This window comes from Neurospora hispaniola (genome assembly GCF_033458365.1).
Source record: "Neurospora hispaniola strain FGSC 10403 chromosome Unknown B0T23scaffold_6, whole genome shotgun sequence".
Taxonomy (NCBI): Eukaryota; Fungi; Ascomycota; class Sordariomycetes; order Sordariales; family Sordariaceae; genus Neurospora; species Neurospora hispaniola.
Window position 1 is genome coordinate 2,815,667 of NW_026944411.1, and position 23,879 is coordinate 2,839,545.

At 51.1% G+C, this 23,879-nt stretch overlaps 5 protein-coding genes across 5 annotated transcripts; 2 read left to right on the plus strand and 3 right to left on the minus strand.

Moving 5' to 3' along the window:
• Window positions 1–637: 637 nt before the first annotated feature.
• Window positions 638–1,738, minus strand: B0T23DRAFT_445822 (uncharacterized protein; the record flags this gene model as incomplete). The annotated part of the gene is made up of 1 exon (XM_062840937.1): window positions 638–1,738. One exon carries the CDS (start codon window positions 1,736–1,738, stop codon window positions 1,016–1,018), a length of 723 nt encoding a protein of 240 aa, XP_062691126.1. The 3' UTR covers window positions 638–1,015.
• Window positions 1,739–8,495: 6,757 nt separating this feature from the next.
• On the minus strand, window positions 8,496–9,576 carry B0T23DRAFT_397948 (uncharacterized protein; the record flags this gene model as incomplete). The annotated part of the gene is made up of 4 exons (XM_062838325.1): window positions 8,496–8,736; window positions 8,917–9,148; window positions 9,196–9,455; window positions 9,497–9,576. 4 exons carry the CDS (start codon window positions 9,574–9,576, stop codon window positions 8,496–8,498), a joined length of 813 nt encoding a protein of 270 aa, XP_062691127.1.
• Window positions 9,577–17,047: 7,471 nt separating this feature from the next.
• On the plus strand, window positions 17,048–19,615 carry B0T23DRAFT_406607 (uncharacterized protein; the record flags this gene model as incomplete). Its single annotated transcript, XM_062839118.1, has 4 exons — window positions 17,048–17,205; window positions 17,319–17,359; window positions 17,462–17,897; window positions 17,956–19,615. The coding sequence occupies 4 exons, from the start codon at window positions 17,048–17,050 to the stop codon at window positions 19,613–19,615; spliced, it is 2,295 nt and encodes a 764-aa protein (XP_062691128.1).
• Window positions 19,616–21,433: 1,818 nt separating this feature from the next.
• On the plus strand, window positions 21,434–22,735 carry B0T23DRAFT_385433 (DASH complex subunit Hsk3 like-domain-containing protein). Its single transcript, XM_062837534.1, has 3 exons — window positions 21,434–21,838; window positions 22,103–22,224; window positions 22,386–22,735. The coding sequence occupies exons 1-3, from the start codon at window positions 21,653–21,655 to the stop codon at window positions 22,510–22,512; spliced, it is 435 nt and encodes a 144-aa protein (XP_062691129.1). The 5' UTR covers window positions 21,434–21,652; the 3' UTR covers window positions 22,513–22,735.
• A 526-nt stretch (window positions 22,736–23,261) lies between these two features.
• B0T23DRAFT_320463 (RNAse P Rpr2/Rpp21/SNM1 subunit domain-containing protein) lies at window positions 23,262–23,879 on the minus strand (the record flags this gene model as incomplete). Its single annotated transcript, XM_062835171.1, has 1 exon — window positions 23,262–23,879. One exon carries the CDS (start codon window positions 23,877–23,879, stop codon window positions 23,262–23,264), a length of 618 nt encoding a protein of 205 aa, XP_062691130.1.

Below are 23,879 nucleotides of genomic sequence, written 5' to 3' on the forward strand. Positions count from 1 at the left end.
TTGAGCCTGGGCCTGGGCCTGAGCCTGAGTCGAATATGCTGTCCACGCCGATGTCTCGAGCAAACTCCTGTCCGTGAACAAGTCTTCGCTTCGTTCGTCTTTGAATTTCACTGAATAAACCAGGGCATGTGTCCAACTTCAATGTGTCGATTAGAATTCTTGTCCGTTTTATTACTTCGTATATATATCGTGAAACCAGCAGACAGCACATCTTGAGCATCGACAATGAGTAATACATGATTGTAAAAAGTACGAAGAGAACGTCTCGTCCATCTTCTCACACGAATACATTATCCAATTTCCTCGCCTCGATCAAATACCAGTACACATCCAAACTTGAAGATAAGCTTTCAGACCATCCGAACCCATAATGTTTAACGATACATGACTTGCAACTCCCTCGAGATATGAACCAGATAGAGTGAAGACCGCCAGGGAATCGAACCCAGAACCTTCCATCCCAACTTCTTTCCAAAAAATAGAGTCGAGATAGATGCTCATAGCCAACGAGCTAGCAGGACTTTTTTTCTTCTTTTTCTTCGGAGATGAAAAAAAGAGAAAAAAAAAAGGGCAGCCTGCCTGTATGACAAACTACCCCCCAAAAAAAGAGAAAAAAAAATACCAAAACCTGAAACTCGTGACTCGGCTCGATCGGATCGTGAGTCCTCCGGCTGTAAAGGTGGGTGGTTGAGAAGGATCGTGATGATGAAGATGGAGAGGTCGGAACGGTTATCGGAAATGGTAATGGTAGAGGTAGGTAGGTGTAATGACAGATGGTGAGAGGAAAGAAGGGTCCGCAGGGCAGACTTAAAGCCGAGATGGGGTGAGACTTATTCTTCTTCTTCTTTCTTTCAACCAACTGATTCTTGTAGTGTTTTGACAACAACAACGACGACGACGACAACGACGATCAAGTGACCCGCAGCCGAGGGGTGAAGTGTATGACCACCACGCCCCCCCGTTGTTTGCTAAGTCACCACCGCGCGCGTCTCGAAGTCTTGCTGGTGCGAAGAGTTTACCTCTTCTTCTTCTTCTTCACCACCTCAGTCCAGCCAGACTCGCTGGCTGGTTGAGGAGGGGGGGCCGGCATCGCTGCTGGAGGAGTGGGAGGAGTGGGAGGAGGCGAAGGAAGAAGAAGAGGAGGAGGGGGAGGAGGAGGAACAGGAGGTTGCTGCTTCGTCGTGATGGCTTTTGGCTTCTTGACCGCGAGGAACTCGAGTCGGCCAAGCAGCTCAAGCCACTTGGGGTTGGCCACCTGGATATGCATGATCAGATCATGCATACTGGTCGGGGACACATGGAGAATGGTCCCATCCCTTTCCCAGCATTTGGGCTTCGTGAAGTCACCCAAAGCAAAGAGAGGAACAAGAAGGACGTTCTCCACGTGAACGAAAGAACTCTTTGGCTTGGGCCAAGCACCCTTGGAAAGGCGAAGGAACTCCCTTCGGCTGTTCGGCCTCTGGGTTCCGGCAAAGGAACGGAAATGATCAGCCACCCTGGCGTAGTGGCGGCCGGAGGTCCATGGGGCTTGCCAGTTATTCCACGGTGCCGACCCATGGGCCGAGACAGTGGTGACAAGCGCATGGCTTGCGGTCTTCTTCAGGACAATGACGGGATGTCCACAGGCACCTTTCATGTACTGAGCTGGGTTGAGGCGTTCGAGCATAGCTCGTTTGCCCTCGTCGAAACGGTGCCATTCGAGGAGGAAGGCGACGTCGCCGGTCGTGAATTGAGACATCTTGAAGTGAGGTAGAGCTGAGTGGTTGCTGTAGCAGGTTGAGTGATAGAAACCGTTGGCGATGTGTGTTGGCGATGTCCGAATGAGTGAAGAGAAGATGGGAGAGCCTGAAACACCAAGGAGGGAGAAGGCCTTATATAGGTTACAAAAGGTAGGTTTTCCAAATCGAGCACTGATCCTATTCTCAAATGTCCAAGGCCCTAGTGCATACGATTCAATAACCGGCGGTACGATGACTTGTCGGACATCGAGGAACTGGGGCGAACAGCATACTTCTGCATTTTCCACGTAGCCTCCGCTTGAGGAGACACTTGCGGCAGAGATTCCGGTTTACAGCCACACGTGTTCGAAGAGTAGGATCTCGCACCAACCAGGCCCTGTATCTCTTGTCATCGTGTTTGGTTATGTGGTATATATGTGCAGCTCGTTGCAGCACTGGAATCGACCAAGAAGATGACGTTAGTGAAATATGGAAAAGGGGGCATAAACGGACTGTGACGGCGGAAGTCTAAAAAGAAACTCACCATTTTCATCACCACCGCAACTTCGGGACACTCGGCTCAGAAAGAAAATTGATATACAGAATCTGTGAGTTTAGATGCATGGTGCATATGCTTGTTGCCTCAAGGTCTTTGGTGTTCGGAGTGAATCTGCAGTCGGCATGCCGGACAGGCCAGGCTGGGCGCTTTCCCTATGATAATAGCGCATGAACAGGTTTCAACCCGCTAGGCCTACAGAAAAGCACCAACATAGCCCCTTCCGGCCTCCGTTACTGGTCTCGCTGCCGGAAAATTGGATAATTTTCTGTACTACGCCTCTCAACAATCAACCTACCCTCAGTGATGCTTTCTGAGCTCTGGCCTTGACTCCTGCAGAGGCAAGTAAATACCATAGTGCTGCATTACCGGCACTTCTTTGACGCAGAGGAACTTTCCCAAATGAGATTCTTTCCATCATAGCGACCAATGAGAAGCCTATGTGTGCGAGTTCCTGCGTTCCAAGTCATCTCAATAGTGCCAGGGAAACACCCTGTCGAGTGTAGAACGCACATTCTGCATGCTTGCCGTGTACAAATCACCACTTCCTATTTAGGATATAGACTCGACTTCATTCACCGTCTGGTGGGCGACACTTGCTGCTGTAATCTGGGCCGAATTTGCCATCAGGCTCCCACTTCGGCGGACTGCACAGGGAAAATCCGCTTACAATGCCCGGCATCTGTGGGCATTCAAATTAGCACGTGTTAGAAAACGTAAGAGACGGGAGGTCTGGGATTCTTAAGCTTTTAATGTCTCATCGACTTCTAGTGCTTTACACCACACCTTTTCTCCTTTCAATATTTCCTCTGGACGTCACACTGACCAACTCCAATAACATCTTGAGAACGACTCCTAGAACTTTTGCTACTATGTCAAATGTCTCTTTACTCACGTCCAAATGTCTTCCTTCATCCATCTCTGTCTTTGCTCGCCGACGTGTCCACTTCGAAAAATATTCTTAGGCTTACGATAACGAGCACAGAGCAAAGATCGCCCTGATTTTGCAGAAGTTGATAACGACACGGCGTATGCAAAAGAGATTGGAAATCATGGTCATGGAAGCATTTGACTTTGAGATCTGGCCAGAGTGTCCTCCAAGCCGCTGTGGTGACCAGCGTGTTAGGAAAACGCAAGCGGTCCATGTCACGAGGAGTCACAGACGTACATGTGAGCTGTGGCCTGCATTGAGCAGGGAGAAAAGAGTACTTCATCACCAACAACGTGTTCTTCCGACAATCCGACGCGGATGACGAAGCCTCGATTCTCAACACCTCCGAGAAGTCTGCCAGTATGCACACACCTCTAGCCCCTTCCCCAGCCCACACCCCAACGCAATGCGAGTGAGAACGCATTCTCGAGCATCAACAGCATTCCGGTATTCCAGAAGTTTCTCGTCTGGCGATAAGAAAAACAACATCACCAACTCGTGCCACGTCGTCATCTACGCCCTTTCGAGTTCAACAGTGGTAGCGCAGGTTTATTGCAGATGCGGCTCGCCTCACTGTGAGCAGTCCTTTACCTTACAGCACGCAACTCTTGAGAGAGTACTGCGGCCAAATCTGAAAGAACTGCACAGAAAGGACAAGTGTCTTGAGTGTTACGGCCGAGGTCCCAGCGTGATCGGAGTTGTCGGTGGTTTCGGGACTGTTTTGTTGAGGGTTGGGACAACATCTGGGAGCAATGCTGTCTTGTGGCTTTGGCAGCACTTTGGAGGTCCGCCGGAGAGCGAGCGGCTGTGGGTGGACGCAGTTAAGGGGGAGGCCCGCAGCAAGGGCGGTTGTGATGGTCATTTTCTACCAGCGGGCGAGGAGAGACAACAGAAAGAACAGGCGTTCTAGTGAGCTCTCTCAGGGGAACCAGCCACTGAATGGAGAAAGTAGGAGCACGGCACCCCGAGACTTCAAAGCCGGGGCATTGGGGGCAGCAGTTGCAGTGGACTGGAGGGAAACGCTGCGGGGATAGCGACGAGGAGGAAAGAGAAGTTCCACAGATCGCTTCAATCGCCCTTGCCGAAAGCTTTTGCGAGAAGACGGGGGATTTGAAGAGCCCAACGCTATCTCTACGAAAGGGACCAGGGGACGTGAATTCGAGGGAATCGGTATCAACATTTGTCCACCACCACCGTTAACCCCCTCACCCGCTTCAACGGCGTGGAGGCGAAAGCAGTATGGGAGATACGGATGCCTCAACACTGTCAACTCAGGCAGAATACGTGCTGGAGATGTGCTCAAAAATTGCGAAAACAAAAAGAGGACGCTATTTTGGCTTGAGGCGATCGAGCACCCATAAAATCAATGCTGTCTGGTAATCTCCTCGCTAACAATTTTCCTCCAAACGATTTCTCGACGTTGGAACAGCAGAGAGATTCGGGTCCACCACGGTTTTGCCGTTCTGTCTGTTACCTGGAATATAGCTGGCCTCTGTCTCTGGATTGCTTCGAATCTGAGGAAACTTACATCTGCGGAAAAACATGAACTGACACCGTCTTTTGCCTAATGCCGTACTTTAATCTCTAGAAGTGCCACAGTAACACCGTCAAGAACCATCACAGTCATTTATGTACGCCATGGCGCATAACTCATCACTACCTCCTCAACTGATCTGCTCGAGCTCCGAGTCCCGATTCCGGTTCCGGTTGCCAGCTGCCGGACCGTACCTTCCATACCTGCCGGCGCTTGCTACATCATTCCTTCATCCGATATCAACCCACCCCCTAATGACCATACAAGGGACCTGGTTGGTCCATCCTTCCAACAACAACCGCTTGGTCAGATGGCACAGTGGTCTACCGTTTGAGTCTCAAAACTCAAAATCTATTATCTGTCCGGATTGGGAACGGTGTGTGCTAAGACACGTAGAGGGGTCTTCACTGCCTAGTAGCCGGTCTACCTATATGGTATCTGGGAACGCTCCAGTCGACAGAAGAAACCAAACGGTTCACCATTGCTCTGAACGAGCGGTTGTTGTTTTTTGATCTTTTTTTCCTCCCCTCTGGAAAGGTGGTGCGTTCGAACCAGTTGAAGGTAAACCTTTTCCTTTCTCCTTTCTTTTCTTTTCTTTTTCGATACCTCAATACACCTGGCATCCAAACATCAGAGCATGACAACGATCATGCGTCAAGGTCTTGCCAAGTTGTAACTACCAAAACCACGATCACCACAACGAGTCTACATCCCAAATCATACCCAAGATGAAGATTGCTTCAGCCCCCTTCGCATACTCAACCGGCAATGTCCTCGCTCTTCAGTTTCTGTTCCAGCTTCGCCAACACAACTTCAAACCGACTCAAGCCACTTCCTTGTCATACCTCTCCATCCCCTTTCATGCAAGCCACATCGTATCAGATGCTGACAAGGGGCACGAGCTCATTGCAAGTCATGCCAGTTTCAAAAGCACCTTCCCGTCCGGTGGCGTAAGGGTCGGTCGAAATCCGGGGTATCACGAACGAGAAACGTGCTGCTGTACAACTGGGAGATGCAGTTGACGGGAAAGAATGGGTAGAGATAGATGAATATTAACTGTCGACTATTGGACTGGACTGGGCTGGATTTGATGACGGTATGCCTGGGAATGCCTGCATCTGTCGGAGTTATAGGAACTTAAAGTTAGATGCGTGACGAAGATGAAGATGTGAATGCCAGAGTAGCTGCTTGTATGGTGGGATCCGGCTCTAGATAGTGGGTAGTTGAACGTGAAACCATCTTCGATTCCGTGTCTCACCAATGAAGTCGTCCCTGCCTTCTAGCTTTTCCGTCTTCGAACATCAAACATTTGTATATGCCCTTCAGTAACAACTCGTGTCCCATACATTGCCTTCAACCTATCTTACCATGTTCGAAAACAAATACAGATGATATTGCCTTACGCTGCCGTCTAGATTCAAAACAAGCTCTACGACCCTGTTAAAGCATCACAGTATAAGACAGCACAGCAGTGGCACCCGCGGAACCGAGATAGTTTACAATCGAGCCTTAAACATGGTGATCCCAGATATCAATTCATGATGGACGAGACAATCCCACAATCAGAAATCCATGATACATCTACTGCGTACAAGAAGAAACTGACAATCTCAAAAGATCAACAATCTATATACACTAGAAACATGTTTCAAAGGGATCAACCATTGATAAGCCGGCCAAGAATCTTCCCCGTCTGGATCCTGGGCTTCCATAGTAGCATGGCGGGCATGACATCTTCAACCGCACATCCAAAAGCGGGGCTGGGGGGGGGGGGGGGGGGGGGGGGGGCATCACATCAGTCACATCAGCAACCACAATTGACGACAATCCGATCGTGAATCCTCTCTTCCTTCTTTTATTTTTGGGGTGCGATATTGACATTATTCGCCTTTTACAAGCAGCTGAGTGAGAACCGTGAGAACTGCTGCCCAGATCTTCAAAATTACGTAGTTGCAACTCAATGCACCATCAATGCCAATCACATTCCCCAATTGGTCCATGATCCGTTTCTATGAGAAGCAGCGCAAAAGCGCAAGTATTCTATTCCAGGAAACGTACCCCCCCCCCCCCCCTCCCCCCATAAAAAACGTGGAGTTTGCCCCTGAGAACTTGCAGCTGGGCAAGATAGTGTACATGATACTACACTGCCAGTGTACGATACGATATGATACCTGCAGAGATCAATGGAGAACAACAACATTCTTCGTTGAATGTCCGGACAGATGGGAAAAGAAAAGGCGCATCTGAAACCAAGCAATTGATTCTCTTTCGTTCTTTTTACCCTACAGGTATAATCCTAGTTTGCTGAAGTTCAATGCTAGTTGACTAGCTAAATACTTGCAGACAACTGCCGAGAAAGTTGGCAGATGAAAGAGCTTGTGAAAAGAAGAAGAAACGAACTATTTGAGTAGTAGCTCGTCCATGACAAACCCGATGAGATCTTTGGCCTATAGGACTTACGAGACATTGCCTAGAGTCTCTTGGGGATGTTTCTTTCTAGGAACTGCCTAGAAGTTGAGGAAAGACAGGGACAGGCAGTTTAGGACACCGGGATTAGCGAGTGTATGTAGGTACCATTCGGGACGTTGTGTTTCCTGTTGGTTGTGTTGTTCCTGAATTTGCTCCGACTTTGTGGTTCACAAACCAGGGAGTGCCCTGGGTGCCGTCGAACAGGAACGCGATCACTTTTTTTTTTTTTTTTTTTTTTTTTTTTTTTTTTTTTCGATGTGAAGCTGTGATGGAAGCATCCCGGCCGTCAAAGACAAAAGTAACTTGGGACTTGGCGCCAAGAGAGAGACAGCTGGACGTGGTCAGTGTGGATGGGTACATTCATGGACTTTTGGGCTTCTGCATAAACCGATTTTCCGTGATTCCGTACCGATTTAACAACTGTCGACGAAGATCATCATCACGTTCTTCTGGGCATTGTGCAGTTTTGCCGAGAAGCCATTGAGAAAAGAACGTGGACCCGAAAACGAGGGTCTGTCTGGGTCCGGGCCCAGTTTCCCAGATCCCAATTCCCAAGTTCGGGACCTGAGAGACTGAGCACAAGTAACACTTCGCTCAGGGTTGGTGACTGTCCGGATGATATTGTGAGACATGCGTGAACCCTTCCTGAGGGTCTACATCAACCCCATTCACATATCCAATGGTGTCTACTCGGTGCGATGGGAGAGACCTACCCTGAGATTCCGCCGCTACGTGTCCGGTCGTGGTTTCCTTCAACTGTGATTCTTGGCGAGAACAGGGAAAGTCAAGAGAAGCAACGGTGCTTGGAACAAGGCACCTCTCAGGGGTAGGCACGACTGGCCGGAGTCTTTACGCCGCCCTGGTCCGGCAGAGAAAACAACTGTGACGAGGACGCACTATCGATAGGCTGCAGATGGCGTAATTATGGGTAGGAGAGAGCATTCCCCGGCTGACGAAGACAAGAACCTTGGTATGGAAATAATTGAAGGAGCAAACCTCATTTCACGGTTGGTGCTTATGGTGCTGTGTTCGCGGCAATATTGTAACCTGTTCATGTCATCCTGCTGTTGTAATTGTTGGTACTGACTTGTTCGATGCCTTGCCGCTCCCAATGTTAGCCCTGATGGAGGTTTTGTAGTCATCTACAATAATGATACGCGTAACTGTTGATATATTGAGATCCCGCCGTCCGTCTTGTTGCAACTCAGGAACTGGATCTTGCTTGCTTGGCACCAATAAGAAGCAGAGCCGTCGTCGAGTCTTCATCTCTTACCGCGTAACGGACATTTAATATATCAGTGTCAAGCTCACAAACTTGGCCAGGTCATTAACAGCCAAGCCAATGACAGCATGTTGCGGGTTCAGAACATTCGGACAGGAGGGTCCGTTGCGCTTGTCCGTCCAATGCTGACAGGACTTGATGACTGCTGCTAATATGAACACCTTCATCTCCGACACTTCGATCATGAGCCAATCGGAAAGCGTATTACGGCGAGAATTGCTGTCCTTGTCAACTTCCCCAGGCGCCCTGCTTGATGTTTACTCAAACTGGCCGTTTGAACGGTCCAAGTCCGCCCTTGAAGTGTACAGCATGGCATGGCGCCGGGGGGGTTCCCGCGTGAAGGTGCTACGAGCGGCTGAGGCGACATGGCGATGGTGATGATGTTTACTTGTTGTTTACACAAAGTTTTTGAGTACCGTAACACACCTTGTCTGGTACGGCGCCGGGACCCTCAAAAGCTTCATTGTAGGATATTCTGCATCGTTGAGGTTCCGCCGCCGACGGGCCGGATGTGAAACATGGGTCCAGAAGCGCGTAGAGCGGACCGCTCGAGTTCGTTGCGATGGATTATGATGCCGCTTGACGATCTTTTTGGCGAACATCGAAACGTCGGAACGTGGATCTGCCTCGCCTGGTTGCCGAGCAAGGATGGAGGGGTCTATCGTTTTTAGTGCAGTGTAGATTCTGGGCTCGAACCGTGCTCACTGTGGTGACGGGCTTGTGAAGCGATGGACGGTGTCGAGGTCATCGTCGCCGTTGTCATCGTCGGCACCGCGCGACCAGCGGTCGTCTCGCAACGCAGGTGGAACGAGGATCTCGGCGCCCGGGAGTGTTTATCTGACAGGAAGAATCGGTGAAGAGAGAGCGGGCTGATAAGAGCTCTGAGGTGTGTGGCTCGAATGCCAATCGAGGACGCGATCTCGATCTCGACCAAGTTGTTTAGTGGTTGCATGTGGCCCTCAACACTTTGCGGTAACAGCGAACAGGCAGAAGCGCAGGAACCAACCAAGGGAACTGCAAATTAAGCGGGGCTCTCAGGAACAGCGTGGAGCCGCGTCTTGCCAATGCCAAGGCAGCTAGGGCCATCTCCATTGGCTAGCCGCTCCTCAGCCTGAGCCTAGGCTTGAATACGGGAATAGCGCAAAAAGACGGGCGGCCCACACACTGCGTCATACCTATCAGCGCCGGTGAAGAGACGAGAAGAGAACTGGACACGATCGACGAGCAACTGCATGGCACCTTGAATGCCGCCAAGCCACTTCCGCCGGCGAGCGGAAGAAGAGAAGCGCGGTGACTAGGTACCTAGCAAACACACGCTGTGGTGACGGTGACGGGGGTGGTTGGGGCTTTGAACGAGATCGAAATAGAACAAAGTAACATGTCGAGAGCGGGCATCGGCTGCCTAGCAGTGTAGTAGTGTACCAGGAAGGTTCTCGTAAGTGCCGTCTCTCTCTCCAGCAACAACGAGGGAAAACCTTTTTTTTTTTTTTTTTTTTCCCAAGTTCCCGTCGCTTCCGATAATTGACAGGAAAAAACTCGTTCATCAGATTGATCATGGAGATTGATGCACAACAACGACCACCTGCACATCAGACCGCTGTATCCATATCTAGTGTACAATGCGCTCTGCGAGAAATGCCTATCAAACACTCGGAGTCTTGTTTCTACGGCGGTGATCAACCCTGATATTTCCATGGAGAGCCAGTCGTAACGATTGTCATGAAAGACGCTTGCATTGAAGATGCACAGCACAGCCTGAGCCGGTCATCTGGAACATCAATTGTCAGCAGAGAAAGAAAAAAAAAATGCTTCCAGATCGTGTGGATACCTTGATGGGATCCATCACCATCCTCACTTTCGGCAAAGCAGCAAGGTACCTGGGACTAAGAAGGACCCAGTTTCCCTTCTCTGCCTTCAAGCATCAACGTTCCAGCAAACTACATAGCAAAGTCCTCCAGGTTCCAATTCGGTAACAAATCCGAAATATTCCAGTGTAACTTTTAATTATGAAGGAGGTATCGACATGTGCAGGAACATCAAAACAAGGAGCGGGGAACTGCAGCGGCAAAAGAGATGGAGTTCGCACAGGTGAGTAATCTGTTCTACTACTATGTAAAAGTACGAGGACGCCGGGAAAGGCACGATCGCGAATCGAATGATACCTTGGCCGGTCGCACCGTAGGCGATAAGGCAGAGTGGTAGGCATTCAGGTTGCCCGTCCAGCGAAAGTCTATACTACAACAATAATCCCAATCCGTGGAAGTATCTCATTTCCTGTTCCAAGTTTTGGCCCGTCCCTTCTTGCTGCCGCAACCACACATCCCGAACTTCACTAGTCCGTGGCGGAGAAGGACAACGAGTCGTCGGCAAATCCACCATCATCAAGATAGCCTTTTCGCCGGATTCTCGATCAGGACTCTGCCAAGTCTTGGACTGCTCCTCTTCATCGTGAGGTCTGGCCATCCGCAGACCGGTCGATCCGCACCAGCCACTCAGCAGCTCTGGTTATCGCAGTCTTCGGACTCCTCTTACACCCGTTCGGCAACTTTAAACAACCTTCAGACTTGAGACTGCACCACACTGCTGGAGCTGTACCCCACGTAATCCGCAATCAACTTTTCCATAACTCGCGCAGCCTGCTACCGTCGTGTCAAGATCTCGTTCGCCAATGGACGGCGCCATCGACGACACACACTTGACGGCTCCTGTCGGTCGGCCGCTCCGGGCTTGCTTCTGACCTTATCTCTACCTACCGTACACCATCACCAACACCCGAGACGCGTCCGCTCTTCGCATCATGGAACCTGCTGTGGAAGATTGGATGCGATACCGATTTGGGAGTAGTGCAACGCTAAATCAGCGATGATGTCTTATACCGTCAGTCAACAAGGCCCCTGCTTTTGATGCCCACCGTAGCGTTTTCCCGGAGCCTCGGCGTGGGGCTACACTGTGTATGTATAATTTGACCCACAGCATCAGGCCTCGTAAACTGTACGATGCTTTCCGCGTACGCGTGGGTGGTGATGCGCTGGTGTTGCACCGGCAGGGCCGAAGAGCCCATCGTGTCTGATACCGTCTCGTACTGGAAGACCTATGATTACCGAAAAAAAGAAGAACGTGTGAAGCACAACATAGGTGAATATCGAAATCTCACCAGATCCAAGGTTCCAGGAAGACAGCCTGTACCTAGGCATTGCCTAGATTGTTCTTCTTGGCCGCAAACGTCTTCTGCTACACATGTCTGAATTCCATCGTCCAGAAGCAAAGAGAGTCTCGGGGGTTCCAGAGCCCTTAGCTACCTAGGGAATGGACCCCGGATAGGGTCTATTGTTTTGTTACACCACAGCACTTTGTTGACCGTCGTCCTCTGATGCCGTATTACCGAGCGGTGAAAACCCTACCACGCGCGTTCCCTGATTTGCAACTCCTATTGCAATCACTTATTGTATGTAGCTCTGCTATGTACTAGGTATATCAGTACTGTCGTCATCTTTGAGTGTCTGTCGAATTTGTTCAACCATCACAGCCTCAAGAGGAGATGTTGCTCGACGGAAAATCGCTGTCTATCAAGATTAACGCTAACGTCAGAGCTGACGGGGGGGTTTGGGATGGACACTCGTTCCCCGCAGCCTCATGGCCTTTTTCAACCTGCCTGCAACACACGTCCCTGGAGCTCCCCATTCTCCGCGTCATCCAATATTAGACAGGCAGGGCGAGCTGGCGAGCGAGAGCCTTACTTACATCACGTACTATGTAAGGATAGGGAGCCTGTAAAGAAAAAGCAAAGCCCTTCATACACGCCCAGCATATCACGGGCCTAGGCCGAGACGCGTCAGGAGTTCCTTGGTGATCCGCCCATCCCTTTTCTCACTCAGTTCCCTTTCCCTCGGGACAAGATGGGGAAAGACAATTCTTGGAAGTGCTTGGCACCATAGCACGGATCATGACCAGAGTTCACTACCTATGTACACTGTATCAAAGCCTTTTGGAACCGTTGCCGCTGGTTCGAGACTTTGTAACACTCCGGGAAGTCAACGTGAATGATTACCTCTACCTACTTCAACGACGCCACGTTATGTACAGAACCAAGCCAAGTTTCTACTTGTAACATCGCGAATTAATCTAGCCACGGGAGTTGACATTCAAGACAACAAGCCTATTCTGTACTTGAGTGCCGGTTCCGGTTTTTCATCTTGGTAGTCTTCACTTTTGAGTCTTCGTGTCTTATCAAGTCCGAACCATAAATTACAGATTCTCAAATACGGGATTTGGTTTTCAGAGATCGGGGCTGTGTTACCTTAACCAAGTGGTGCTCAGTGGAACCGGCGACAGAAACACGCAACAAAGGTGGATCATTTCCCAACTGTCTAAGTCACCAAACACAAGCAGAGTGGACCGGGTGGCCACGGCGTTCTCCAAAAGGCCGTTTTCCATTTTTAACTTACCTCGGCTTTAAGGGTTTGCCATGTTCCTTCGAAGCAGAAGCACATAGGTAGGTAGGAGGCATAAAATGGATATCAGGAATCGAAGGAGGAATAATTTTGATCGTTATAGTGCGAATATGTGCAGCTCGTGTGCGATGCAACACTTGGTTCACTTCGTTAAGCATCCTCTCCCCGCCGTGCAGGACGTTCACAGCTGAAAAAGTTGCATGTACGGTTCAAGTTAGTGCACGGAGCTTACCGCTTTCCCGAAGCTCATGCACCGGTAACGACCCACCTCATCTTTACCTTACCATACACGTATCCTTCAGGGCTGGCACTTGGCGCCCTTCCCGATGCGCACTGTGTCCGCCCTGCCTTGCCGACCCTGCCTTGACGGAGGTTTCATCACAGCGGCGTCCAGCACACGCCGAGTTTCGCAGCTGCCAGCAACATTACATCTGCTGAAAGCGTCAACGCAGGGCAAGGGAACAAAAATTTCACAAGAAGCACTTCCATCAACAAGGAAACGCCCAAGTGTCCTTGACGCCCTCATTTCCCCCACCTTTTCATTAAACGAGGCTTCCCTCTGCCACGTTTTATGCTATGCCATCTTGTCATGTACCTGGCTGGCCTGCCTACCAAAGGCATGTTCAGCTCTTTAGGGCATTTCTAAGCAGCCCCAGAGTGTACTGTAACGGCCTGGACTTAATCGGACAGGGTAATGCCTTTCTCCCTTCGCTTTGGATCCCGATCGAGGCTCTGTTAGAGGTATAATTGTTTACGGTAATAATTACACCTCTACTATGTAGACCCGAGGAGCAGACAACAATATCAGGTACTCTACTACGAGTTGGTAGAGCCGGGGCTTGCACACAGAAGGAGGGTCTTGTTCTTCTTTTTTTTTGCCAATTTGCCGGGGAAGAAGGAGACAGGACGCCTCGAGCCACCTAAGCGTGGAAGCAAGAAGCAAGAAGCAAAAAGCAACCTCTTAACACGAACCAGCCTGCCCACCGCCCGTTCGCACCTGTATGTTTGTTATCGACTTCCTGCCAAGTCTTCAACTTCAATGATTTGTACTAGTTGGGCACAATTCAGCGGTGGGAAGCGCATATCGCTCAATCGCCATCGCTACCTCATTATGAGGCTCAAAAGTAAAACCATGAAGATAGAAAAGAGTGACCTCGTCCTCTGTCATGTTGGTTCCAAGGGGAAACGAAGTGTGAAAGGTGCCTTCAAATGCCATGCTCTGCACGATATCCCCGTAGTTTATGGCATCGCATGTCCCCAATATCAGAGCCAAAACAAACGTCCCCTCGGCAGCGGGTTCTTTCACCGATAGAACCGACCAGCATCAGTTGACAGTTGGAGGTTCGGCTGGACACTTCAGACGGGCATCAGGTAAGGTACTTCAAGGTAGACTCTTGCTTGACGTGCAGCGAGAAGACATCTGGATGAAGGGACTTATCCGACATGCTCTGGGGTTTCCGATGTTTCTGCCTTCCATGCCACTGAGAGCCTCCCTGCCTCCAAAACCGCAACCCAAGCAAACGGGAAGAGAAAACAACGCCATTCAGATCCCAGTCGTTTCCGGCAGCCGACCGCAAAGAGGTGTACATAGAGAAAGGAAAGACCTGGAATTCTCTTTTTTGGACAAACATTCATTCGGTAAGTAATATGGCTTGTGTTCTGCTTGCTTCATGTATTGTTGTCATCGCATTGCTGTCTCCAACTTTTCTCTTCCTTCTACCTTCCTTCGTCTATGCCACCACCAGTCGCTTGAAGCCCCGAAAGCCCAGCGCCTTCCCTTCACAACACCCTGGTTGGCCCTTGCCCCAACGCCGCAGCCCAGGACGGGACCTCCCCAGCCGCCAGGTGCTGGCCTCGCAATTCCTGTCAGGACCCCAAGCGACCCACGGAACCAGCCTGCCAAAGGGACGGCCTAACACGCCGGAGCGACACCAAGCCCGATTCCCTTCAGACCAACCGCCAAGGCAAGGTGCAACACCGATCGCCCATCCACCAGCCATCCACCCACGAGCGAGCATCCACCACACGACAACGGACCACGACCAGCATTGCTCAACCATTCCGTCCGCAGTCCGCTCGTTAGCACTACTAGCTTCACCACTCCCGGGCGCCATCGTCACATCTCATCGCCTCCACTGGCTACAGATGCTGCTGTTCGGCTGTTAGTGCATTCCGCTTCGCACTACATGTTTACCTTCTCTGCGGCACATGCAAACGCACACCACACCACGCTCCGAGCGGCTCGTCACCACCATTTGGACCAAGATCCATCCGGCGACCACAAGTTACGAACGGCTACTAGACAAAGACTTGCTACACCCTACATTACATTGCTCTCCCATTTACCTGCCCGCCACGAAACTAGGCACACACACTACACACGCTCGCTCCACGCGGTATACAAGGTCGAACAAGGCACAAGTCGAAACCGTCGGTCGTCGCGCCTTATCCAGATTAAGGTACCCTCTTCAATATCGTGGCTGTGGCCCAGTACCATTGACCCCGATCTGTCTTGTCACAGCAGTGAGCAACCACATTCGCCGTGTTCCGTTTCGAATTTCAGCCTCAGCTCCCTCTTCTCGACCGAACCCTTCCGATCAAATCTCAAGGGTCCTCAGATCGGAAGTCTGGAATATCTTCTGTCGCCTCGTTCTCGCTCTTCAAAAACACATTTCATCATTGCCAAGGCGTCACGCTCGTTTTAGTCTATGTACCCGGCCGACGCTACTGGGAGCCGTTAGAAGAAGGCCTTGATTAGCGCTGCCCAGCACCCAGGATCGCCTATTTCCAGCTACAACCGCGACTATTTCTTATCGTTGCTCCGACATTTGCTGTTGGTCACTGCATTGCTGCTGTATGCTGTCACTATCATTGTTGCTGCCCCTGCTGTCGCTGACTGCTGCTGCCGCCGTTGCGTTGTCACGACTGTCCCTGTCAAGTTGAGTGACGCTGTCTGGCTCGCTCGCTCGTTCGAGGCGTGTTGAAGAGGAGTCCATACAGTATCCCCGCATAACCATAACCACAACAACAGCGACAACAATAAGACAAACAATAAGACAAAGAAGAAGCGAAAGAAAGCGAAGCGAGCTGTGCTCGAGTGTATAGATCTCGCCGCTTCCAAGACAACAACGAGACCGCCTAACCCCGGGAGAAGCGATAACATCTTCAAGCGAACAAGAGACATCGGAGAAAAGAAGAGACAGAAACAAGATATCGGAGTAACAGCCACACTCGATTCGAGATTAGAGTTACGAAAAGAGGAAAAGAATAAGAGAAAAAAGAAAAGAAAAAAAGAACAAGAAAAGGAGACAGCATCATCCATTCAATACGCACACCGGCCCACGTCAACCAACTGAGATAATTCAAGCCACAGGGGACTTGGTCTTGGTTGCGCTCGCTCGTGGAACAGGCCTCGCTTTGGTTAGACAGATTTTCAGGTTGGTGTTAATTCTGCCAGTCCTTCCTCTTTTCGGTTGAGCGATTCGCACCAAAGAAGGCTGCCGCTGTTGCAGCTTCGAAACCTGAACAGCCCATCATCCTGGTTCGGGACTCCGCAATGGCACCCATGACGCCCCGACTTAAGATCCTGTCAGGTAAGTCGCCAGTTCATATTCAGCACTGTTTGATGGATACCACTACGATACGGGTACTGGGTCTGTACAGGTCATCGAAAAAAAAATAGATGGAGTCGAGTCGTTTCGGCGCCGGCCCTCTGCCTTGACTTCGACAGTCAGCAACGAGTGTTCCCTGTCTCTTCACCCATGTACCAGTTCCCACGTTCTCCGCTCTCGTATCCATGCTATCCCTTGTACCCGCTACCTTTTTCTCTCACTAGTGCTTCACCAGCTTTCCGGGACCAGCCAGTCTTGACCAGAAAGAAAGTGGGCTACGCTATCCTACCCATAACCATACCACACACACGCTATTATCTCTTTGACGGCCTTCCCACTTGTCCAACTTACTTTTTCCCACTTTCGAGATCAGAAACAACTTTTGCTTGACTGACCCTGCCGTCACCACCACACTCGTTTTTTTTTCCTGCTTGATTATTTTCTTTTGGATGACAGCTGCTGCGCTTGCGGTTCTCGAACACGCGCAAACCAGACATGTCTGAGAGTAATGAGCTGATGAAGGTTGTTACAGTGGGCGGAAATTCGGTTTCTGCCTTCTTGTCATGGCGACTCCAAGCAACAAACGCCTGCGACGTCACTCTAGTATGGAAGACTGGCTTCGAGCACGTTGCGCAATACGGAATTTCTTTCAAGTACGTTGACAATTCCCAATTCGATTCCTCGTTTCCCGGGCGCAACAAAGTCGCCAACAACCTTATCCCCACGCATCCGGATGTCAATGCTGACAAGTTGTTGCTGGGTCTAGGTCTCCGGTCTTTGGCAATGAGCGCTTCAAGCCTCGTCATGGTAAGTCTTTCCCATCATGCTCTCGTGTTCTCCAGGATGTTGCCCTTGCGTGGTGCGCTCGACCGTTGAACCATTGTGCTGAAATATAATGCTATGACGCAGTGGTCCGGACACCTGAAGAGGCTGCCACTCGCAGAGAGGGCGGCGCATTCGACTATGTTATTCTCTGTATCAAGGCCCTTCCCGATGTTTACGACTTGGCCTCGGTGATCGATTCCGTCGTCACTCCGCAGCACACATGCATCCTTGTTAATACCACACACTCGCTCGGCCTCGAGTCAGCCATCGAAGAACGATTCCCCACTAATGTAGTTCTTTCGCTGGTCTGCGGCGCCGAGCTTACTCAGCTTGGAGGAAGCGAATTCGAGCACAAGAGCTCAACAGAAGTCTGGGTTGGCGCCGCAAACAAAGGTTCCAACATTCCGGCCTCGATACAGGAAGACATGGCGCAGGCACTGGCTATGACCCTCAGCACTGGTCAGGTCGACTGCAAAGTCTCGAGTAACATTCGGCAACAGCAGTTTGAAAGAGTTATTGGGTATGTTGTTTACCGTTGGGTCAATCAGGCCAAGATCGAGATGCTAACCGAATCGTAGCCCAATTGCTTTCCATCCTCTCACAGTGCTCTTCGAAACCCCCAACTATGGCCAGCTCCTTGACAAAGTGGGCGTGGCCAAGCTGATATCAGATGTCATTGACGAGCTATTAGCCGTGGCCGAAGCACATGGTTGCAAGTTTCCGCCCGGTTTCAAGAAAAACACCATTGATGAATTCGGGAGGACGACGGCGGAGAACATGATGTGGCAGGATTACGTTGCAAGACGCCCGATGGAGGTTGAAACATATCTCGGCTCGCCTATCAGGTTAGCCCAAGAAGTCGGGGTATCAGTTCCGCGAATCGAGACGCTTTACGCCCTTCTTCACAACACCAATATCGCCAACCGCAACAAACCCAAGGCGGATGCTCTGGCTCCCCCTGTACAGCCAGCGTCGCCTTCTGCTAGCCCTCTGCCCCGGGGGCCGCCAGGCACTCCACGTGCAGTAGCCAACGGCATGGCCAACGGGAACGGGCTGCCACGGATGCGCCCTAGGGGCTCTTCGCAGTTGGGGCCTTTACCATCCGGCATGCGCAGGCCTACTATGAACGGCGGTGGACCGCCACCTAACGGATACCCTAGACCACCAACCGGTGGGAGCCGGCAGCCGTCGAGGAGGGGGTCGATGGAAGGAGCTGACTTGGAAGAGTTTAGCCATCTGGTGCTATACGACGACATTCCAGAAGCTGGCGAGGGTGGTTATTCGCCGCACGATTTGGCTTTGCGGGAAAGGGAGTTGCAGCTGCGGCAGCGGGAGCTCGCCTTGAGAGAGCAGGAATTGAGGCTCAGACGTGCTGCTGCTGGTGGTGGTCCCCCGCCGGGATCCAGAAGGGGCCCTCCACCACCGAGGTTTAACGGCGGTTTTGACGATGACGATGATGACGACGATTACTATGACCCGGCTTCTGCGCCTCCCGTGCCATTGATCGATCCCGACAACTTTGACATGATGAGCGTCACTTCCAAGAAAACCCGGAAAGCGCCTAGCGACGTGCACCAATTGCGCAAGAACCCCGAGTCTGGTGCGCCTGTTTCCAGGAGTAGTAGGTTCATGCCGAAGTTTGGGCGGAACCGATCGAGCCATATCGTCGCCGAAATTCCGGGGTTGCACGACGACATTTTGGACGATCCGTTGATGAGCTTCACCTCAAATCGGTATGGCGAAGTGGACCGGAGAGCGATACATGCGGAATCGAGGACAAACTCTTTGACGGCCGCCCGTTTGGATGAGCTGCAGTACACTCAGGGCCCTCCGCCACTCGGAGGCATGCCGAGACGCGCCAGCCAATCACCAGGGAACCCATACAGCCCGTCCATGAGGGGCGGTAGCGGTCGCCCTTCTCCACCAAACGGGTACAGCGCGCCATACATGAACGGCGGCGGGCGCCCGTCGCCTCCGGATGGAATGCGGCAACCCATGCCCCGTTATCCCCCAGGACACGGAAACGCGGTCGTGCCGCAGCATGTGGAACAGCATGTCGGGGTGAGCGCCCTCCACCCACCAGAGACCATGATGTCCAAAAATGTTCGAAGTCTGACTGGTAGTGCAAGCGCCAGCGCGGCGAGTGGTGATTCTACACATCAGCTCGAGTCATCGGAACCTTCGGCGCACAGCAGCCAGAGTAGCCTTGGTCCTCGTCCGCCCATTGGAGTGCGTTAAGCACATACGGAACGGGGTTTGGATTTGATGAGGAGTTTGTTGCGCAAGAAGTACCGGTGGTGCAAGAAGCATTTGCCATTTATAAACGAACTGGCTACTACCCTTTTGTCTCCCGAATCTTTATCCCTTCTCATCAGGCAACATAATTTAGTCCCGCTTATCGATATCCTCTTTTTCAGCGCAGCAGCCAAAGACGGAGGAAGAAGGAAGAAGAGGAGGCGAAGAAAAGCATTGATTCAGTTTACTTAATGATACGTATGGGTGGGGGACACGAAACACTATTTGGTTAGAAGAAAAGGCGTGTATCGTGTGCGATGAAAGAAAGGGACGCGTGAAGGATCATTATGGACTTGATTGGCAGGCGGCGGTTATCAACTTTTTCTTTTGTCCTTTCTTTTCTCCGAGGTTTTCTTCTGTTAAACTTTTCATCGAACTGGACAAACAAACGAGACGAGACGCGAATAAAACAAGCAGTTATCCTACCTTTCGTATCCTATCCTACGGTTTCACCATCTTTCGTTCCATGCGCAACTCAAATCTCGCATGTTTTATACGACGACAACACGTTTTTCACTTGGACCCTGAGGGCAAGTCACTGTCAACAGACGCACGTCGCTGCCAGCCTCTTGAGCACACGCAAAGTAGATGATACCCGCTGAGGACGAGATGGAGGGAGTTGAAGCCTGAAGCGGGGATGACAGGATAAAATGGATGGAAGGGACGACACGGCGGAAAACAAACACTCACTGATCGAACTCATCAGACGAGGATGAAGGAAAATTGACGACGGTCAGAGACAGCAGCCCAGGACTTAACAGATCGTCTTTCTTTTTTTGTCTATTTTTCCTTTGTTTTGCTTCTCCTTCTTCTCATCAAAACTTGAGGTTTTTGTGTTTCATCCTATAAAGGCGGATTGACGTAACTTATTCTAGTGGCCTCCTTTTTGTATAGTTTTGCCTGAGTGGGGGGGAGAGAAGTGTAGATATTGGCGAACCACCCAAAGCATAAAGCAGAAGCTAGCTAGCTAGCTACCTAGCTCATTCACCGTATCGTAATGATAGTTTTTAACATCACCTTCCTTACTACCTATCCTGAAGTTGTGTTGAATTGAGCATCGCTGCTTTACTTACTCTCTTGTCTGGGCTTCCTGATTCCCATGATGGCAGGGGTAGGTAGGGCACGCAGGGTAATGTGAAAATGATGAAGGGTGTTAGGTACTTAGCCTCTGGCTACCTACTCTCGGGTTCCATCTCGTCTTGTTCGTCTCGTGTGCATGAGTTGGTGTTGGGACCCCGGCGGCCGGGAGTTCGGGAGGGACGGCACCGGGGGCACGGAGGGCTTGCAAGATACGAGGTCTGAGATCCATGCCACCACAGTGTGGCTCGAGACGATATGACGGGAGGGTCCCTGCGCTGTTGCAGTTCGTAAATGCAGGGCTGGATCGTCCCATTTCAAGGGTGTGAAGAATGTAGAGTTTGGTAGAAGCGGAACATTAGAAGCGGATGATCTGGGACTTGTCGCCCAGATCTTGTTTAGTCTGGAAGACTGGAGGACGATGGGAAATAGGTGTTGTTGTTTTGAGGTTTTGCACTGCCGGTCGAGACACAAATTGTTAATGCACGTGCGCAGCGGACAGCAGCATTTGACATAACAGGGTGTCTGGCGTAGCAGTCAAATCCCCTATTTACTATAGCTTGAAGACGCGCTACAGCGGCTGATGGACGCCTCCCTCGTGACGGCCAACGACTGTTTAGCGACGCACTAACGCCCTACCTCCGCTGCTTAGAGGTAGCAACTCAGTGCCGATTTAGGTGACAACAATAATCCCAAACCTCCACACCAAGAGGAAACAAACGCCCAAACAAAAACAAAACAAAATTCAAACACTCACAAGACACTCGGCAAGCACTGCACCAACAAGACGTCTAACCACTCCAGACCACTGGAAACCGGTAACCCTCACACGGAAATCCACTCGCACCTACGCGATTGAGCGAACAAACACCCACCCACTCACCACTCAAAGAGACATAAGCAATGGCTAGCCACCGCAACACCATTTTCGGCACGCAAATCAGTAGCGGAGCTGGTGCTGGTGCCGGGCACGGTGGTGGTGGTGGTAATGGCTACGGCGGAGGACGACAGTCCATGCATGCCCCCGGCGCTTCTTCGTTGTCGACTTCTTCTGGACAGAATGGCGCGGCGGTTAAGGCTAGGCAGATTGTATGTTCTTTTTCTTTTCTTTCTTTTGTCTCGTTTCATCTCTTTTCGACCTTTGCTTGAAAATGGAGAAGGAATGCTGGGGTGTGCAACTGGCACTGCATTCTGATTCCTAGATTTATCGTTTCTTCATCGTGGTCGTTGTATCCTGTGTGTGCCCTTACCGTGTATCATATGGCTCTACTCTACAAGCTACCTTCCTTACTCCGTTTTCCCAAAAGAGAGACAAAAAGAAGAACAAATGCAAGAAAGAAGCTGACCAACCAGTCCCAACTCCACGCTCAATTAACGCAACTATCCAATAACCTCGCCGACACCGAGAACCTCTTGCGCATGACCAGCGTGCAGGCAGAGTGCATGAGGGGGCTGGGGAGTTGGCATGGTGGATTGTAAGTTGTTGTCTTTTCTTTCTTTCCTTCTTTCCTTCCTTCTTTCTTCTTTTTCCCGTTTGTGTTCTTCTCTTTGCCTTCCCTTCCCTCTTCCTTAATCACTGCACCAGCTCGAAGAGTTTTGAGAGACTGATTGGAGATGGATGATACACACGATACAGGTTCATGGCAGCAAGTAAAGTCCTAGGAGAAGAAAGTGTCCAGAGTGTGCAGGCTCAGCAGGTGGTTGAGCAGCAGCAGGGTGGTGGTCAAGGTGGTCAAGGTGGGCAGGGTGGGCAACAGAGGTGAGGGTGTGTTGGAAAATGGGGATGAGGTTGCGGTTGGGTTGTGGACTATGGAAACATTCAGTTTGAACAAGCGGGAGCAAGGAGGAACAGGAGGTCAAAGCAATCACGATGATACGGGACACAGAGTCACGCGAAACAGAGCAACGAATTATACCATGCCATGTATGTACATGAAAGATTAGTTGTTGGAGGTTGTAGATATGTGTGAAAGGTCGGCTTCCTGATATTGTTTTGATTTGGTTCGTCTAGCTAACACGGCAGCACGGCTTCTACTCGTGTTCTTGCGATTTCCTCCAATTCGGGCTGGAAGGTTTGTAGGTGTTAAAACGTCCTCAGTTGATCTTCGCTACTAGCCAGTCTGGAGATGTTGAAGCGGATGCACTCCCTCGTCGTGACCCTGGGTCATGAAAATCCACCTCACCGTAAAAGACGACTCGATACTCGCGAGACCCCACGGCAGGTTACGGAACCGGTTACCATCGGTATGGCTTCGCCAGACTCTCTCCGACAGGCCATGTCCTCGGGACTGACCCGAGTCGACATACACAAGATCCTCACCTTGGCTAGGCTCTTCAACTTTTCTCCTGGCCTTGGCGTGTTCAATGAAGAGGGACATGCAGCCTCGTCGGCGCTTTTCCAACGCACCTGGCCGACCAACTCGAGCATGATGCTTGTCGTGCTATTTGGGCATAAGTCTAGTTTGAGACCAACGCTCTTTTCATGTCGAGCGCCGTCCAGCCTCGATCTCATTCACCCTTTCTGTTCCCCTACTTCCACCTCCGTCTGACCCTGCGGCTGTTTCTGCTTCTGCTTCTGGCCCTGTTGCTTCTGGCCCTTCCCCTTTCCAGCAACAGGAGGGCCATCGACTTCCATAGCATCCCCGCCAGCCGCGTCTTCTTCCGATATCCCACGTTCCGTCTTCCGCTTCGTCCTCTTCGCCTCAATTGGATACCTCCTCTCCTTCTTGCACGCATGACATCTCCTTACCAAAATATCTGCCCACGGCTTGCGCCCGCCCTTGCTCCTGTTCTCAATGAAGGCTGTGCATGTTGACCCGTCAATAAGAAGCGAGTCGCAGTACTTGCAGATGGTCCGCTTGACGGCGGGACTGAGACGGATTCGGGTCTTGAGGGACACGGAGCGGAGGTCGGTGGCTAGACGGCGGGACATGCCTTCTAGAGGCGTTGGTAGTGGAACAAGGGGAGCCAAGGCTGAGGATGTGGAAGACGGGAGTGATTGTTGTTGTTGCTGGTGTTGTGACTGAGACTGCCGGGATAGAAAAACGGCGGCTTGCTGGAGGAAGGAGACGCGGGAGTAGATTGCCCTGTTTTGGACCCCGCCGTTGTTTTTACCGCCGCCTTTGGCCAT

Coding starts and splice junctions, on each gene's coding strand:
- B0T23DRAFT_385433 (XM_062837534.1), top strand. CDS start 21,653: ATGGCTAGCCACCGCAACACCATTTTCGGCACGCAAATCAGTAGCGGA. Junction 21,839..22,102: donor CGGTTAAGGCTAGGCAGATT/GTATGTTCTTTT, acceptor CTGACCAACCAG/TCCCAACTCCACGCTCAATT. Junction 22,225..22,385: donor GGGAGTTGGCATGGTGGATT/GTAAGTTGTTGT, acceptor CACACGATACAG/GTTCATGGCAGCAAGTAAAG.